This window comes from Varanus komodoensis, unplaced genomic scaffold (genome assembly GCF_004798865.1).
Source record: "Varanus komodoensis strain SLA01 unplaced genomic scaffold, ASM479886v1 scaffold100, whole genome shotgun sequence".
NCBI classification, from domain to species: Eukaryota; Metazoa; Chordata; class Lepidosauria; order Squamata; family Varanidae; genus Varanus; species Varanus komodoensis.
The window spans coordinates 402,016-422,077 of record NW_025335270.1 but is presented as its reverse complement, the minus strand read 5'-3'; the positions used below and the strand labels follow the sequence as shown (position 1 = coordinate 422,077).

The 20,062-nt window shown below is 40.9% G+C and overlaps 1 protein-coding gene across 7 annotated transcripts in view; it reads left to right on the top strand.

The window, feature by feature from the left end:
* SUPT3H (SPT3 homolog, SAGA and STAGA complex component) overlaps positions 1–20,062 on the top strand; it is a 290,071-nt gene that overhangs the window by 231,267 nt on the left and 38,742 nt on the right. For all 7 annotated transcript variants that reach the window (XR_006413655.1, XM_044419221.1, XM_044419222.1 and 4 more), the window contains 4 exons: positions 3,482–3,594; positions 5,705–5,812; positions 7,435–7,620; positions 15,149–15,259. Coding sequence is in view for 6 of the 7 variants with exons in the window: in XM_044419221.1 (XP_044275156.1) it covers positions 3,482–3,594; positions 5,705–5,812; positions 7,435–7,620; positions 15,149–15,259 (518 nt within the window). In the remaining variant the exon portion in view is untranslated. The remainder of the gene's footprint in view (positions 1–3,481; positions 3,595–5,704; positions 5,813–7,434; positions 7,621–15,148; positions 15,260–20,062) is intronic.

Below are 20,062 nucleotides of genomic sequence, written 5' to 3'. Positions count from 1 at the left end.
GTTCCCAAAATAATTTTCCTATTTTTTCTGGTCCCCAACTGTAAAAAGGTTGAAAACCTCTGACCTAAACCATTCAGCCTATCTTAGAGCCAGAACGGCATGGTAGTTAGACTGTTGGCCTGGGGATATGGAAGATCTGGGTTTTAGTCTCCCACTCAGCCATGAAATAGATGGCTTTATGCCAGTCACTCCCTCTCAGCATAACCTGCCTCACAGAGTTGTAGCTGTGGGGTTAAAAATAGAGTGGAGGAAAACTGTGTAAGCTGCCTTGGATTCCTTGCAAGAGGAAAAAAGGTGGGGTGTAAAGGCAATGCTGCTGTTGTTGTTGTTACTTGCAGTTCCATTCACACTAGATTTCCAAGCAGGACAGATCACGATGGCCATTAAAAATGGTGAAAGGTGTCACTGTACTTTAAGCCCCACAGGATCAAGTTACTGCATTGGTGGCCAGCCCCATCAAATGGGATATACGTGAATGTTTGTGGGAGGAATATGAGTGCAGGAAGGATGGCCAAGCACCTGATTTCTGACCCCAGACACAGATAAAATGGGTTGAAGAAAGCATTAAGGCATTGATATTTGTCAGCCTGTACCTTATTAGTGAGGCCTGACTAAGTTCTGTTGCAGGTGGTAAATAAAGTTCTTGATCATTAGTTAGCCATTATTTCACATTAGCAAATGTTAACAAATTTCATATAATTTCTCTGTCTACCATAACATGTTTTCTGAATTAACGTTTACAGCTTTCTTCCATGGCGCTTATGTTAAATTACAAAATGCATCAATGCATGCTGCTATTGTACTAAGTAACATAATGAATGCATTATGGCTTTTACCATCACTGGGGAAAAAAACTACCAGATGTATTTGTGGGCCGCTATTATAATGGGTCCTAAATTAATAGCCTTCATCATAAAACAACAACAAAAATCATCACTGAAGACGTTAGATAATGCTTGAGAGTTAGACAAGGCAGTGAAAGAGCATGTAAGATCATGACAAAACAGCACATGACATTTCAGTAGTCACTGAAAGCACAACAACATCCTTAAATAAAAGGCACTTATCTTGTTTTCCATAACAAGCATTTGATTTAGAGAAATGACTGATTCGCTTGCAGATCACAATATGAAAAATAAATGACACATCCATGATTGCATCCTCTGTAAATGTCAAGCAGTAGGGAAGGTGTGGTTTGTAAGTGCTGTTTTTGCTATTTCAGTGCTTTTTTGTGGTCTCAGTTTAGATCAGTGAATGACATCTGCAAATGTTTAAGCCAGTGATTCTTCAAATTAAAGTAATTTCAATATCTGAAAGGCTTGCAATGAACTCACATTTTACACTTAATAATTATAATCAAGACTACACCAATATGAATTTCCATAAGCAAAGTAATAGTAGCTGAAGCTGGTTTGTAGCAGGCATGTACACACAAATGTGAAAATCCAATATGAAAGTAAAAATAATTGCTGTGCATTAGTTGACTGATGTAAAACCTGTTAACTTGAGAAGCGCCATGTAGACTTGGCTTTAAAAAGAACCATACTTTGAAAGAAGTGGAAGACAAGGTCAAGCTGACACGAACTTTGGTCAGGCATCATAAGGGACACCATGCTATAGTAATGAGAGACCTGTATTTTTCTCCACATTAACCAGAAGGCAAGGTACTACAATCAGCTTATCCATGCTAGAACTGGTAACCATATAGGTCTTTAAAATTACCCATATGCTATGTGTACACCAATCCCACTTTTTATTCAGATACCTAAAAGAGAGCTCAACTGAACATGCAACGTGTGTGGCTCTCTCTATATTAAATTTGCTGTGAATGGAATCTTAAGCCTGTAGATCTTAAAATCAACAGTGGTGGCCCATACTGTATTTTGGTGCAGACTGATAAACCTTGATGGTGGCCTCTCTGGAGAGGCTTGTTGCTGCTATGACAGGAGGGCCTGTTGGTGCCTTGGTCAGTCTCAGGAATGTGGAGGTCACCCTGATGATAGGATGCAGTTGCTCCAGGACCCCTTCTCTGGATTGATTGAGCCTAGTGGACTGCTTAGTTTTCCAAGGAATTAGGCTACTAAATCAGGTTGATGGCTTGAATGATGGTGGAAAGCATATGTGATGTATGTGACCTGTAATGGATTAAGACTAACTTTAAAGACTGACAGCAAGTAAAGCTGCCCTAAGACACTGTAAAGGGCGGGATACAAAAATTTTAAATAAATGAATGAATAAAGCCTATTTCTCTGCCATCTTTTTCTCTACCTAGAGCCACCCATTGGAGCTGTCTGAGAGATAAGGACCCTTTTCATCTTGACCTTGAGGGAATGATAGAGAGGCTTTGGTGGTTGCTGTAAGCATTTGGCTAGGCACTTTGCAGGCAGGATCACCTATCTGTCTCCAGTTGGATTCTGCTATTAGAAACATCACGCTTGAGGAATCCATAGCACTCTTGCCATAATTGCATGGTCAGTTTTGAGCTTGTGTATAGGATTCGTGCAGCAGGAAGACTACCTGCTGCATACTTGATCCCTGTGTGCTATTGCTGGTTTGACTGGAGGTGCTAGAGGAAAAGCAGCTTTATGGTGGCGATACCTATAAGGTTTTCACAAGGTGTGGTTCTGTGGCCTTAAAAGAAGACTCCACTGGGAAACCCCTTCCTCTCCCCCTCTGAAAAAATCTTGTATTCCACCCGTATTGAACATGATCCATGTTTACATAGGTTAAGTGTTTGAGTATGTCATGGACTTTTCAGTTGTGGCACCTGAACTTCAGTGTGATCTTCCAAGGGAAGTCATCTTCTCTCTCTCAATCCTTGTCTTCCAGCAAGAAAGCAAAACCTACTTGTTTCAGCAGGCATTTGCCACTGTATAAGCTGAAATCAGTTTTTAGTCTGTCTTGTTATTTCAATAGTTGTTTTTAATGTGCAGTTTGTACATTCACTGTTATTTTTATGTACTCTGCCTAGGAAGGGGTCTGGACTGGAAGTTGTGGTAAAAATGTTTTTCATTAATAAATAAGACTGGTCATAGGAGCAGAATGTTATGCATAAACCACATCGTGTTTTTGTTTTCACTGTAGACCATGCTGTAGCCCAGAAACAAAATGTTGTTTTCATTTTTGTAAGTGATAATACAGTTTTAGAAACATGTACAAGGACAGTGATCAGTACGTGTCTAATTAGCTTAATACTGCAATTATTACCATATATAGCACTTACAAGTGCTATACCGAAATACTAAAAATTGCCTAACTAACAAGTACCTAACCCAATAGACCATTCTACGCGCTAAAGACCAGCTTTGCCTGACAGCAGAGGAGCCACAGAGAGGGAACTAACCCAGGCTCCCTTGGCAAGGTGTTTCATACACAGCCTGGGAGCAGCTGCTGGGATGGCCTGCAACTCTTGCTCTTCATACATAGCTGTCTGCAAGAAAAGCGATAAGGTTAACATAACACTTCTGTTTTCACCACACAGCAAAGAAAGCTTCCAAGTTCCGAGACTGGCTGGACTGTAGCAGCATGGAAATAAAGCCAAATGCAGTTGCCATGGAAATTCTGGCTTATTTAGCATATGAGACTGTCGCACAGGTATTTTTAAACTACTATTTTATTTGAGAAATGTGAGCCAGCAATGATAGAACAACATAAACAGCAACATATACACTTTGTTTTTCTTTATTCGTCTCAGGTTCCGTACATAATTTAGGATTGTTGTCCCTGAACACAGCCTTGCAGTAGACATTCTTCTTCGTGGTCTCAGTCTGTTACAGCCACAGAATAATCTGGTTTCAGTTCACCACCTTGCTAGTTACTGCACCTTTCCAAAACTGCTCTCTCAGTGGATGCTGTCTGTAAATGCTGCACACATGTATGGAATGGAGGGGACCCATGTTTCTAAGAGTGAGCACTGCCTGAACATCCCTCGGATCAATTGATTATGTTTGGCTAGTTTTTCAGCAAGAGCCATCTCCCAAAATTTCAGAAACCATCTATCATGTTTTTTTCTTCCAATATTGTGTTATAACCATCCTTGTCACTGCCAGTAATGGTACAGTTGGTCTTTATAAAGCAGCTGCTTTTGTCTGTCATTAAAAATAGAAAAAGAACTAATAAAAGGGGTCCCATTAATTCTCTTTTGTTGTGCTATTTAATAAATATAATTGAGAATCACTTATCAAAAGGTAGATGGATGTATTTTAGAAAAAATATTTTCATAGAATCATAGAATAATAGGGTTGGAAGAGGTGATGAAGGCCATCGGGTCCAACCCCCTGCGGTTGCATGACATCAGTTTACTCCATTCATTCAGATGACTATCCAATTTCACCTTGAATGTCTCTAGTGTGAGAGAGTCCACCACCTCTCTTGGCAAGTCATTCCACTGTCATATTGCTCTGACATTGAGGAAACTCCCTGATACCTAGCCTGATTCTGGCTAGTCACAACTGGAACTGATTATTCCATGCCCTACACTCTGGTTGCGATGGGGGCGGCATAAAAATGTTTTAAATAAATAAATAAATCAGCAAGAAGATATCTTGACTTTCCTCTTTGTGACAGCCTTTGAGGGACTTAGAGAGTGATACCATGTCCCCCCCCCCCCCCGCTCTTAAGACTGAACATGCCCACTTCTCACAGTCTCTCCTCGTGTTTCCAACCTCTGGATCATTTCTGTTGCCCTTCTCTGGACCCCTTTTAATTTTCTAGCTTCTTTCTTAAATCTTGGTGCCCAGTACTAGGCACAGTATTCCAGATGAGGTTTGACTGACGAGTAATGTAGATGAATTACTACTTCTCGTGATTTGGAAGTAATACTTCTATTAATGCATCCCAAAATAACATCTGCGCTTTTGGCAGCTGCATCACATAGTTGACTCATACTTAGCCTGTTGTCCACAATAACTCCAATGTTTTTTCTTTTCTTTTTCAAGTCTGTTGAGCCATGTATTCCCCTTCTCGTACTTGGTTTCTTTTTCCTAGGTGGAGGACTTGGCACTTGTCCCTATTGAATCTCATTCTGTTACTCTCAACCCAGTGTTCAAGTTTATCAGGATCACTTTGCATCTTCATTCTTTCTTCTAGGGCATGGCTCCTCAAACTACAGCCCGGGGGCCGGATCTGGCCCGCCATGCCCATTTATCCGGCCCACCATGCCCATTTGGACCCACCACATGTGCACCCGCCACCGCGCTCCGTGCGCGGGAGGCAGCAGTTTGCTCGCTTGGAGAAAACCAACTCCAAGCAACCAAGCTGCTGCCTCGTGTGCCTGCCTCATGGCATGTGCCCGCCCCTGCCGCCCCTCCCCTCCCCTCACCATGCGTACCCACCTCAGTGCACCACCCGCATGCACCGCCCCCGCCCCCTCACTGGCCCACGCACATGACTAGGCACCACCTTTCTGGCCCACGCCCAGCACCTGCAGCTTTCAACTGACCCCCTGGTCAAAAAGTTTGAGGACCCCTGTTCTAGGGTGTTTGCTATTCCATCCAGTTTTGTACCATCTGCAAATCTTATTATCTTTCCTTATACTTCACCTGTGAAAGGCAAGAATCCAGACCTGTACAATGTATAATGACTGCCACCTATTCCTGCACTAATTACCTCTTGCACTGCAGATCTTTTGTTAATTAAGTGGTTAAACAAGTTAATTCTGGCTCTTCACACCTTGACTGTTATTTTTATTGTCATTGTTCCTTAGCTGGTGGACCTGGCCCTCCTGGTCAAACAAGACATGACTCCCAAAGCCAGTGACCCTTTCAGTCATGCGATATCTGCTACCTTCATTCAGTATCATAGTTCTGCTGAAGTAAGTATATGTTTGGTCTTTTCAAAGTGTTGATTTCCTCATAAGAATAGGATTAACCATTATACCCACTTATCAGTAGAAGCCCTTTCTCTTTGATTACAGCAGATAGGAGAGCTCCCCCATACCTTTGCGTGTTCTTGTGTGACTTTCTGCATACATGCAGTTCACCAAAAACTGCAGAGGGATACCCTGTACCACCAGAACGTCTGCTGGTAGGAAATGGCTGTTCTTTCTTTCAGCACTGATCAGGAAGAGGGATCTGGCTGCAGCCAACTCATTTCAAGACATACAGAATGGGACTGCAACATTTAGGAAGCTCCCTCCTGCAGATCTGTCTGTGGGGAAGAGCTGTTGCTTCCTTTATGAAGGGCAAATTAAAACCATCCCATGTATTCATCAGCTGACGAGAAAGCACATTTAAGTCCTTGGTACCACAAACTTCAGCCCTTGAAAATAATTCTGCTAGCAGCTAATGTTGGTAGGATGGGTGAGCACATCTGAAATAGATATATTAATGAGTGCCAGTGTGTAAAATGGGGAGCCTAAAGCAGGTTTTGTTTTTATTGGGGGGGGGCGGGGGTCAAAGCACAGCAGTAAAACTATAGAAGCACTTTTGATCAATTTATCATGCAATTCTTCTTTCCTCAAAACCAAATCAGTTAGATGTCTGGGTGCTCCAACTTTACACAGAGGCTTAAATATGCCAGGATTCAATACCTTCCACCATCTCAAGGGCTAAAGAGTAGTTTATATATTATAGAGGAGATGTATGATAAGGGCAGTTGGGTGGGCCATTAAGAAGCCTAGGATTAGGGTTGGTTAACTGTTTTTGAAGGTGTTGCATTCCCTCTGAATGACCAGGTAGATAGTTTGGGGTCTTCCTGGATCCATTCTTGTCACTGGAGAACTAAGAGTCCTCAGTGGCCTGGAGCGCCAGCACCTGTTCCTGGAGAGAGAGAACCTAGCCACTGTGGTCCAGCCAGTGCAGACTGCAGCAGCAAGGATGTTCAGTAGAGCATCTGGCTGCACACATATCTCACCTGTGCTAAAAGATCTGCTCTGCCTCCCTATTAGCTACCAAGCGACGTTCAGGGTTCTGTTGCTACATCAAATGCCCTAAATAACTGGTGACCAGGATGCCTAGAAGACTGTCTTCCCCTGTATACACCCAGTCAGTCCTCTTTAGAGGAGGCCTTCTGGATTATTCTTTACCAGGCACTGGCATGAAAGTGGGCCTTCTCATTCTCTGCAACACTCTCTCCCATGTGATTTCAGAGGCAAAATTCCACCAAGTTTCAAAGGCCTTTTGAAAACAGTTACTCAGGCTTTCCTCTGTAACGAACTATGAAAGGCTCTGTTTACTTTTTGCTGCAATATTTATTATTAATTGTTTTATATTGTATAACGTGTACATTTCAGTGTAACCTGCATAAAGATTTTTATTAAGTGATATGTTAATATTCCAAAGAAATAAATAATTTTGTCTTATATTCTTCTGCATGACCACTTTATGGCACAAGTGGCTTTAGAAAGGAATTGTACAATATTGCTCTGTACCCAGAGAATACTTGGCAAACACTTACTGTGGGGTTTTTTTGGGTTGTTTTTTTTTCATGTTTTAGATGCATGCTTCAGGACAGATTGCAGGCATGAAGACCAGCCCTGACTCTCCTGAAAACACCCCACCCCCAACACCCGCCCCTCCATCAGCAGGCTCACAGCACATGGGGAAGATTCCATCTGGAGCCATTGGGAATGGCAGCATCGGACAAGATTCCTCCAGAGTTAAACAGCGAAAAAGGAAAAAAGTAGGTTTAGTGAAGAAGTATTTCACTTCTCTCAAAACTGCATGTTGTACATTCCCAAAACCAACTTTCCATTTACAGTCCTAGCAAAAATGAATTTTGTAGGCCTAGCCCAGTTGTCAGCTCAGTGCTGGAGACACAGACTAAGCGCATCCCTGTCAGATTTTCCACTTCTATGCTCTTAAATGTATACTTTCCAAGGAAAATTAAAGACACCCTGAAATTATGGTTTTATTTATCTGAGGGCTGGCTGTCATTTAGATTACTTTTTCCTGACATGCTGACCTGATCTTGTAGGTGTATGCTATCATGGCCAATTTATTACAAACAGCATCCTAGAAAGTGTCCCTTTCCTATACTTTTCCAGGACACATTAGTGAGCTTCAGAGCAAAGCTAACCCTTGGAGGGTTATGAGCCATTGGGTAGCATAGGTGGGCTGTCCTTCCACTGGTGGAGTGGAGCCCCCTCTGAACCTGCAGAGAGCTCTGTGGGGGTCGCTGCACTGCCACCACTGCCATGGGTGGCTATTCCATTGGAGAGATTAGGTTATTCTTGGATCAGCCATATCCATTTTTCCAAGCGAGCTGGAATCAAGCTGTCCCCCTTTGCTCACCTGGATCTGGTATAAGAATTTTCTCTCCTGTGGTAACTAAGAGGTGGAGGAGAGATTTAAAGGCAGGAGGAAGCAAGCAAAGCAAAGCAAAACACATACACCTTTCAACTCTGGCCACTGTGAGAGAGCAGGGCTTGAGATGTGGCAGTAGATCTGCCTCGGGACTTTCAGTTGATCCTCACTTTGGATGACACTGTTTGTGATTTATAGTGTAGCCTTATATCTTCTTGACCTGTGAAAACTGTTGCAATGGGTCATCTTATGGTGGTTTTTCCAGCGCAAAAAATTTTATATGACTCATTCAAGCTTAAGATCTTGCTTCAACACACAGGAGGGTACAACAGTGACTACTTTAACAAAAGTTTATCAGAAGAGATATACTTCTGAATCCAAATAATATCTCTTGTGTACCAGTGAAAAGTTTACTCCAGGCAGAGGGAGCGCTCAAAATCATTTATGCTCTTTGTTTAAAACTCAGTCTGATTAAATGTTTGCTTTATTCTTAGAGGTACTGAATATTCAGACCTTGAAATGTGTACTCATGCCACATCCATTCAGAATAATATTGCAGAGTACTCTTCCTTTGTTGAAGGACATCCATAAAAGGAATGTAAAACACAGATATTTTGGGGGTGACTGGGCCCTCAGGCAATATGAATAGCATTTTTCATTGAGTATTTTAGGCTTTCTGGAGACTGTGACTGTGTCCAGCATATGACCTTCCAAGTTGGCTATGCAGCAGCTAATACAGCTAGCCATGCAGTAGGTAAAGCAGTTAAGTAAACTTGTGTAGCTGTTCTATAACACTCTTTCAGGTCAAAAGGTAGTGGGAATACAAGAAGGGTGGGGAATTTAAAACTGAACTTAAACAGAAGCATCATCTCTTCATTTGTGTTAAAAGAACAGGACAATAAATATTACTGGAAAAAAACTTCTGCAACACCTTCATATGTTGTATTGGAAAGCATAAAGATGATAATTTAGTGAGGAGAACAACCATTGCTCAGACCCAGCACTAAGCATTTTATCAGTCATCACCAAACTTCAGGATAGAGGTAGACAAACCTTGAGCAGTTTTGGGTGGTTTTTCTTCCTTATTAAAGGTTTTTGTTTTGTTTTCCAAAATAACTAGTCAACAAAGACTGAAAAGGAGGAATCGTTCTGGATGACAGACTCTGACAACTTGCTTAACTTCGTTTAACCATGTGCATTAAGGATGGTACTAAAGGGAAGAAGATGCATTTTAATTTATACTGGATACTATGTAGAAAATATGTGCACTATTTATAGGTTGTCAGCTCTTTTTAAAATTTTGTTTCATTTACTAAAAGGAGCACACATGACTGTAGAGCATGTACCAGCATGCTTTCAGGATTTTACAGTAAGCCTGTCAGATGCCTCACTCAGGGTTCTTCTTTCCCTGGGCCTAATCCTGCAGGCAAGCCTTCTTTCTTGGGGGCACATGATTTATTTCGGGGAGGCTGCACAGAGTGGGGGTACCACAGAGTGGGGGTACCACTATCCAAGTGGACTCCTTAGCATGGCACATGTTCTACCATCCTAGGCTGGTAAGAACACAACAGGAGCCATGTTGCCTCAGATCAGAGGCCTACTCAGTGCAGTTTTCTGCTTCCATATAATGCTACAGCAACTGCAGATGTAAAATACTGCCTCCGATTCTGGAATACTGGTCCTCCATGGCCTTTGACTAATCCCCTTTCAAAACAGGAATGACTCCATGGTTCTAGTATTTACTTCACCATTCATACTTTGATACTCACCTATAAACTCTTCCCTTACTTCCCTTTGTTCTAACATGACCTCTTCTCCTAGAGGAGCTCCTTCAACCCTCCACTCATTTTGGCTGCCTTTGCCCGAGTGCACATATCCTAGTTTAAGAGCAGTTACCAGAACTGTACAAATCACTCCAAATATGGTTGCACCATAGATATTCATAAGTCCACTATGATACTGGGATTTTTATTTTTGGTTCTGTTCCCAGTCAATGCCAGCATCTCTTTACAGCAGCCATAGTGTCCCATTGTATGGTTGTTTAAGGCCCACAGAGAAGCTGATAGCAACCAATGTTAGGTAGAACAATAAGAACTTTGGTAGCTCCATGTGGGTCCTGGAACTGCAATAACAATAGGATGTTCTCTCAGCTTCTGGAGGAGCTGAGTTGATTCTTAAATGGCCCTCAATTGATTTTGTAACCTAAGAGTTCTGCAAGAGTGCAGGGATAGAGTTTCTGCCAGGGACTCATTCTCTGAACTGAAGGATGATAGCAGGACTCGGAGAATCTTGAATAATGCACTGACTGTGCCTCATCCTTCACTGAATTACCTGCTGCATTTTGGCTAATTTTGCTCAGAGCCTTGCATGTGTGACTTTGGCAAAAGCATCCTACCTCCATAGCCAGTGACCTGAGTCTGGTCTAGTGAAAGAATTATTGGTCGTCTTAATGTTGATAATAGTAAGTTCCTCTGGCGTCTTTTTTGCATCCCATACTGTCTTTCACTTCTTTTGAGTGAGTTTCTTTTCCTTTTTTGTTCTTGTTTGAGCAAGACTTCAGTCTTCTTAATTGCCTCATTACTGCTACCCATGTTGTGGTATCTACCCGAATTGCCGGAGTTACAGGCACATTATGAGTTACAGATGCATTATGTCTGGTTAGGTCAAAAGACTATCAAAGCTACCAAGTGATGCTTGGTGTATGGTCAAGTTTGAAAGTGGCTTTTTACCCTTAAATCTGTAAGCAGCTTTGGATGCAGATCCTCAAAGGGCCACCTCCACTCACCTGAACCTGACCACAGCTGAAGATACATCAGAGGGAGGTGCTACCTTGGAACATTCTTTTTTATTTATTTATATTTTAATTGGCTTGTTATATTTCTATACCACTTATTAGACTAAGCTCCCTTGAGAGTTCACAAAAGAAAACTTAAAATGTTGAAATACAATAACATAATAAAACATAATATTAAAAGCCTGTGTGAATTTAAAACAGGAAAACCCAAGCAGGACCCAAGATAATAGTCAACAGCAGTACAAAAATCTACTAATGCAATTTTGTTAGCATAAGGTCTAAAATGCTTGGGAAAATAATAAGGTCTTCACATAGTACCAAAAAGACCAAAACACAAACATCAAGAGAGTCTCTCCAGGGAGGGCAATCCACAGGACCCTTCAGCCTTGGCTCTCTTCCCCCTGGAGTTATTTTTTATTTGTCCAACTCTTTTTAATTCTTCTTTCTTGATTTTATGCAAGATGCTGAGGAGTAGAGGGACAAACCCTGCTGAAAAAGAATCTACATGACTTCTGCAGGGAGAGGTCCTACCAAACTAACCTGTTCAAGTTGTTTGAGAGCATCAATAAGTACATAAATGGGCAATCCAGTAGACATTGATTTCCAAAAGGCTTTTGACAATGTCCCCTGAGCAAACTAAGCTGCCGTGGGATAAAAGATGGAGATCCTCTTATGGATCACTAACAGGTTAAAGATCAGGTGACAGACAGTGGGAATAAATGGCAATTTGTACAAATGGAGAGATGTAACCATTGGGTTCTGGATTAGGACCAGTGCTTTTCGAACTGTTCACCAATGATCTGGAAGTAGAAATAAGCAGTGAAGTGGCCAAGTTTGCTGATGACACCAAACTGTTTATGGCAGATAAAACCAAAAGGGATTGTGTGGAGTTCGAAAGGGCTCTCCCCAAGCTGGGGAGAATGGGCATCAAAATGGCAAATGCAGCTCCATGTAATCAAGTGTAGAGTAATGCCTGTTGGGACAAAAATCCCCTAATAAATGGACACTTTCTCATTGGAAAAAGTACGGAGAAGGGCAACAAAAATGATCCGGGGGGCTCAAACAGCTTCCCTATGAGGAGTGACTAGAACAACTGGGACTGTTATTGTAAAGGCAGGGGTAGACTTGATATGAGTGTTTGAAATAGTGCATGGTATGAAGAAACTGGAGAGTTTCTCCCATTAACACTTGAACCCGGGGTCATCCCTGAAGCTGATTGGTGGGAGATTTAGGACAGATTAAAGGAAAAACTTCACACAGCATACTGTTAAACTGTGGAGTTTGCTGCCATGGAAGGTGGTGCTGGCCACCAATCTGGATGTCTTTAACAGGGCATTGGACAGATTCGTGAGAAAGGAATCTGAGTAACCAGTGGCTACTATCCTTGCTGGCTACATGCTACCTCCTTTACCAGAGGTGGCCTGCCTGCATACACCTGCTGCTGAGGAGCTAGGGCAAGTGGAGGTCTTGCACCCATCTTGCTTGAGAGATCTAGTGGGCAGCTGGTTTTCCACCATGTGTACGGAGTGCTGGTCTTGATGGACTTTGTTCTGATCCAGCAGGGCTTTTTTCATGTTCTTAGTTAAACCTCTAAAAAAATAAGATGTCAGACATATTGATATTGAGAAATCTAATGGATAGGGGCTTTCATTTGTAATATTTAACATTCATGTTTAATAATAGCCTTGTTTATACAGTAGAACAATCCATTGTAGATATCTAACTATGATGGGTTGTTGTGTCATCTGAATGCAGATTCTTTCCCTCAGAGCAGTTTACGCCACTGCCCCACAAACCACTGGGCCCACTGAAAACAGCCCACTGAGAACTGGGCTGTTATTGGGTTTCTTTTATCCTTGATGTTGTTTTGTCATCCAAATCCAGGTAATTGCTTCTACCATGAGGGTGCTTGGTAAGAGCAGCAAACATGTTTTGACATTTTTGGTGATTCCATGTGTGGGATCATTGAAGTGACGGGTTGACCACATCTTTATAAAAATATACTCCAACTCTGCTCCATTTTTAAAGTAATATTTTGCAAGTATGGAACAAGTTCTTTGGAGTTTTAAGTATTTACCTCAAAAGTCTCAATGTCCCTAATTTTTCCACCCATTTTCAAGAATCTAGGTGCTTAAGAAGGGAGAAAAGTGCTCCCTAGCTTTTTGCACCTTTGACAGCTGTCAGAAGTAGGGCTTCTTTTGAAAGCCAGGATTTGTGAACTCTGTGAAATCTGTATACTTCCCTGTTCCCATTTTGACCTCTACTGGATCCTATGTTGGGAGGATACTCAGAACACTGAAGAGCGCAGTACAAGCAGAGGAAAGTAACTATCACCTTTCATAAGAAAAGTTAACACTTGCTTTTTCTCTCTTTCGAAAACTTGGCTTCTGACAGCTGTCACATCAAAACAAAGGGGGAAAAAACTATTTTGAGCCTCTCTCAGTCAAAATCCAGGTTTGGTACCTGCTGCCCAGGTAAAGCTTCTCATTTTGGACACCCAGAAGTGCACAGCTCCACATGTGTACAAGTCTGACTAGAAAAATATAAAAATAGTTCACATTTAGGCCCCTTATTTTAAACTGCTCCAATAGGCTACTATCTGACACAGGCTATCACACTGCTTGTGATGGCCTCCCAAAAAAGGGAGCTAAAGAATAGTTCCGCATCATAGTGGGGAGAGGAGGCACGGCTGCCTCAGCTGCCAAGTCCCCTGGGAAACTGGCTGCAGGATCAAGGGGGAAAAGAAGAAGAGAACAGCCTACACTGAGCCCAGTAATCTTTCGGGCACACCATAGGTTGTTTGCTGAACAATCAATCCACCCTGGCTTATTACTAGGTGGGTTAGTGTGATGTGTGAACCCAAGCAATGTAAGGGTTTTTTGTTACCATGGCTTGTTATAAGACTTAACTTGTTGGAAAGGATTTGTTAGACTTTCCAACTTGGTGAGAAATGCTTCTTAAAAATGAAATAAGTCACAGAATTAAATCTAAGTGGTCCATGTGGAAGAGCAAACATTGCTGAATAAACATTAGGAATCTCCTCTGGTGGAATTTTACCAGCCTTTGAGCAGGATAAATATATGTAAGCTTGGCACAACAGGTACATAATACAAACTATTACTTTTTTTGGCAGTGTGCACATTTGTGAGCAAACATACCTGACCACAGAGTGTGTAAATTGAGATCTCAATTAGCCAATGATCACTGCCAAAACATCAAAGAATTTAATTTTCTCAGTCTTGCACTGGAAAGTGCATAAATGACATCACTAAAGTATAACACATCAGCTATAGAGGGCTCAGTGTCTGACCCAAGTCAAGATCTGTGACTAAAGTGGCAAAACTAGAGCTGGTCTTCCTTGACAAAAGTAGTTCAAAACATCCAGGCAGTATTATCATTTTTTGATTATTTTGTCATACTAACTAAAAATGCTGCATGACTAGGGCTTCCAGTGAACTGCACTCAGGAAATAATGAGGCAAATGTGGAATATTTGGGGGGGTACTAGGGCCACCAAAAAGAGAGGAAAGAAATCTTAAAGGAAATTAAAAGAAGTTTGCTAGGATTGGTAACTACAACCAATGACACATTTCTAAATTTCTGTTCTAAAGAAGAGAGCTTGCCAGGAGGCAGCAAAGCCTCAAAATATTGACTGGACAGGACTCCACTTTCTCCTCTTCCAGTGTAGATACTTGAATCAGAAGTGGAGTTGGACCTTCTAATAGCCCTTTCTGCTTATCCTAAAACATCCTGGCTGCTGGAAGCTGAAACAAGGGATTCTTGCTTGATTTCTAAAAAGGCTTTGTACGCTTCCTTAACGCTTAAGAATTTATCATTTGGATTTGAGCATTCTTTCTGTGCTCAATGCTGGCTGGAAGACTGAGGGCATATATGGTGTTCTCTTGATCGTCTAGGAAAATTCCTATAAAAGTATCCTTTGATTTGTTAATGTGCTTTGGTTTTATTTTAATATAAAGTATGTGATGAGCAGTTATATCCTTATAAGAAAAGGAACTAGTCTGTTTTGTAAAGGGCTCTTCCTTAATTAATGCGCTGTGCATGCTTGTGTGTGTTTTTGATTTAGTCACAGCGAATGTGCTTTTCTGTTGCAGAGCACTGCCGCTTGTGGTGTGGAGGTTCAGAGTGATGCCATCCAGCCTGCCCACATCAGAGAGGCGATTCGACGCTATGGCCACAAGATTGGGCCCCTCTTCCCATACACGGTATGTAATAACAGAGTTATAAGAAGCTATATTTATGATTTTATAGAACTTTGATTTTCAAGTGGTCAAATGAAGAAGCTTTGGAATTGTTGAGAGCATTTTGTGGGAGATATAATTTTTCTTTATAAGCTGACATAATTCTTTTCGGAAATAGAAGCGAATTTTCTGGGGGGGTGTTCTTGGAAAGGCAAAAAGTTCTTTTTTTCTTTTAAATATTATTTCCTTTTAATTGTAAATTATTATTTTTGTTTGTTTGGAATATTCCTGGTTTCTGCATAGTTTAAGTGTGTAGTTATCTAAATTATAGATAAGTATATACTGTGAAAAAAAGAATATTCTAAAGTTAGATGACTGCCAGATCTTGCTTCTAAAAGGATTTATCTATTACATGAGAGAATTAAAAATGCAGAAAGATTGGTTTTTATGGAGCCGTCATTTTCCATTAAAGTGTAACATAGAGTGTGATTTATAAGAAAACCACAATGGTCTCTGTGGTTTTAGCACCAACCTTCCTTGCACAGAAATATGAAATACAATTTAGCCAAATTTATTATTTTAACAATTAGGAATATTTTCATGTATAAAACCTATTTTTCTATGGAAGCAAGCATCTTGAAAGTCCACACCCATTGCTAATATGAAATAGCTATTCTCTAGCAGCCTGCTCAAAAATGCTGCTACTGCTCCCTCTCCCTCTCCCTCTCCCTCTCCCTCTCCCTCTCCCTCACACACACAGAGAGAGAGAGAGAGAGAGAGAGAGAGAGAGAGAGAGAGAGAGAGATTATGCACAGTTAGAACTGAACCATGTTTCAAATTCCTGGGTTGGATTCAAATGAAAAGGTCCCATGGGCATCCTTGCATGCAAGGAACCTGCTGTTCCCAGTAGCGGGAGCAGTGATTTTTGCCAGTTGCTCTTACAGCCTCCTGCACCCTCTGCAAATATGCTTCAGAGGGTTGCAAAACTTTCCAAAAGAGATGGAGGTGGTGTGGGAGGTTGCAGGGGATGATGTAATCAGCAGAACTTCCTTTCCTTTCTTCCTCCCTGAGTAGCAGAAAAATCTTCACTCTGGTCTATGCCCATAGCTTTGTTTTCCCAAACACCTCACCATGGTGAAAGGGAAATCTCTGCAACAGTAGATTCCATGTGGTTGGGAGAAATGGAGGAAATATCTGGACCTGAAACCTATGATCTCGTTCCACGTGGAAGTTTGGCATGGAGAATTTGCCCTGAACTTCGAGTTGTTCTAGGCATGAAGGAAAATCACCAAAACAATTGTGATGATTAAATGTAAAAAAAGCATTAATATATTTTATATATGTATATATATATATATATTTGCTCCTTTTCTAATAATAGTATAATTTGGGAACACCTAATGGAATTACTTGGTTGAGGACAAAAACATAAAAACTTCTGCAGAAAATACATAACCAACTTAATGGTATTTGCTGCCACAAGAGGCTTGATATTCTTTGACTTAGACTTTCTGAAAGGGTATTGGCCAGCAAGGGTAGGTCTAGAGTGTAAGTCCGTTAATGGCTATTAACCACGATGGCCAAAAGCCTCTGAATGTCAGGACAACAGCTGTGTGCCTTACTGATGTGCAGCTTCCCGGAAGCTTTTGTCTACTCACTGTTGGAACTAGATGGATCATTGCTATAAACCAGCAGAGCTCTCTTCTTTTCTTCTTTTTTAATGTGCTCACACCATTTATTTCCAAATATTTCACAACAAGACAAATGTATATTTTTAAACATCTAAACCCTTTAAATTCTGTAATTACTGGACCACTAAATGTACTTCAGAGTTCACCTTTTGTCCCGACTGTGGGGATCACTCAGATAGTTCATTGTGTGATTGTATGCTGGCCAAAATTATGCAATAGCCTTAGAAGTAGTAGAACCCTTTCTACTACTTTCAATAGTAGAACCCTTTCTACTTATGGGGCCAACACTCTCTATTTGTCTTGCTTTCCTAACATTGTCCCTTCTAGGTACCCAGATCAGTACCAGTTTCTTTACCACAAACATTCCATGGGATCCCTTGGCATCAGGTCCTGATCCAGGCTCTTGACCATGAAGCTCACTGGGTGACTGTGAACTAATCACTGACTCTCAGGCTAAACTACCACACTGGGGTTGTTGTGAGGATAAAATGGAGTTATGTAAGATGCCCTGATTACCTCACAAGGGCAAAAACAGAGGTATCTAAGTGCAATGTAACGTGATCTCTCATCCACTGCTATTATACTGCTCACATTTCATCACTGTTCTTTGTGCCTTTCCTGGTTATGGTACTTTATCTCTGGATCTTACCCTTGTGTTCCTAAGGTGGGAGTTTACTATCCTACCTCTCCCTAGCTGGAAGAGGAGTGTGACCCTGGGCAGCTTTCTTGACTTGCCTCTTGGTAAGGTTAGGGCAGGTAATAAGCATGGAAATTATGTAGTATTGTTTAAATAATTGATAGCATAATTAGGTTATGTTTTCCACACAATTGTATAACAGGGTCCCCATTCTATACGTGAATTAAATATATTTCTAAACAGATAATGTTAAATAATCCAGCCACCAAATGCATTTTAGCAATATAAGCAAAGTGGCAATTATTTCACACAAACGCAAACATTTCATCAGAAACAAATACATTTGGCCCAATCCAATGAAGCATAAGTAGCTAAATCTGACAGTGCTGAAAGACTGGATGGAGGTTCGGAAAGCACGTGCAGACTTTCACTGCCCTTTGCGCTCCCTGTCCACGTGCCTCCCTTGGAGAGCTGATGGGGGAAAGCAGGGATGGGGTTGTTCAAGCCCATCAAGTTCTCTTTGGTTTTTCTAGCAATGTGAATCCTGAGTTTCATTTGCCATATATTTCTGATTCATGTCCCATGGGAAATAGTTTTGTCTTTGCTTAGGTCTTGAATGGGATCCCAAGCATTAATCAACTGAAGTCATACTATGAAATCAGTAGTTACCGCTTGATTAATTGATCTGGCTAAAATCGAGCAAAAATAGCAGGCTTTGAGACATCAAAGTCTCTTTCCTCTTTGTAACTGTGAGATGTCTGTCTGTCTAAAGTTTTATGACGTATGTTCCAAAAATTATTGGATGGGGAAATATTCAATAATGGATTCTGTTCTGATAATATGTAGTAGCTTGAGCTCTAAATTGGCACAGATGGTCCCTGTTCCTTAGTGGTTTAAAGAACGCAATTTCATTAATGTTTTGAAATATGAATATTTATTTTAATATAATCAGTTAAGAGGAATATGGTGGCTGAACCAATCATTAATTAGCTTGAAGCCCCAGTGCTGAATTATCATTTAACATATCGTATTATAGCTCCCCACTTTGTCTTCATTTAAATTGTATGATTGAATAATTTGCAGTTTTAGATTTTTTTGCCCAGTTCCCTTCATATATGTTGCTGATTTAAGATTAATCCACTTGTGCTAACAATATAGTCATTCAATAGACAGTGTTGTTTTATGCTGAAGCATTAAAATATGACAGACTGAGAGTTTCCGAGAGATTATTGAGCACCTCAGGTGAAGTTGTTATGGCAGAAGGCCAAAAAGTGTCTCTAACTAAATGAAAAATAATCTTATAAATGAAAAATAAGTTTATTCTCTAGTGGGAATAGACTGATGCCATGCGATGGAAATTGTTTAAAAAGAAATATATAGACTTTGCACTTGCAAAGCATTTTTCTTCTTGGCCATTTGCCAGAGTTTAAATTTCATATCAATTTAATACAGGATGTAACACAGAATAGGAAAGCTAAGGGTCGTTGCATATGATATGACCACCACATAGCTACATTAAGTTGTTCCCTGTGTTGGCGGTCTCCAAGTGTGTATTGCCTATGCCTAAAGGAGAGAAATAGCTCAATACACAGTTTGGGCCAGGGCACAGCTAAGCTGCAAAGCAATTTAAGGTGTCCTCCGCATGTCCAATATCATCTCCATCTAAAATAATTTAAAGTTCAAGACTGATGATGTCTTTCTGACAACTCTAGGAGTAGAATGCAAAATTCCTAACTATTCTGAAAGTTCTAGTAACAATACCAAGTGTTGTCATGAATTTATCTGTGTGGAATATTCTTTTCTTTGTCTTATTAAGAATCCAGGTATTACATTTTATTACAAAATCCACTGCAGCCGTCCTGTAAAGTAATCTAATCACATGCTCACCAAGCTGAACCAGATTTCCTTTGTTCCTGCTTTGTTTTGTTTTAGCAACTTTTATACAACAGCTTGAAAAATGTAGTGGCCCCTGGACAGCATGTCAGAAGATCTGGGCGTGGTTCTTCCACAATTCCCAGCCATCAAAGAAGGCTTCATAATAGCACCTTCTCCCAGGGCTGGTGTCCCAACCTCAGCAGAGGAGGAATGACATGTTTGGGGGGGGGGGGGGCAGGAGAGTGGGTAGAGGAGGAGGAGAGAGGACAAGAATCCAGTAGGATGCAGTTCAGTTTCAAAATAAATACTCTTCTTGCTATATTGTAGCTTAAAAGGATCATCACAGCATTTTTAAAACTGCATGATTAATATCTGGATATGTGTGCCCTTTCGTCCTATATCTTTTCCCATGTGACACTGTGCTCTTTTAGCAGCAGTAGTTCCACTGAAGAGCTGAGGTATGGAGCACTTCCCTGGAGCACCTGCAACAGTGTTGGAGTGCCTGACTGTAGCTAATGGATTGAGATGTATCAATTATAATTTTTGTTTTATAAAGAATTTACATTCATGGAAGATTGCATATTAGAGTTGATCATTTATAGCCCAATGTATATTAATAAGAAT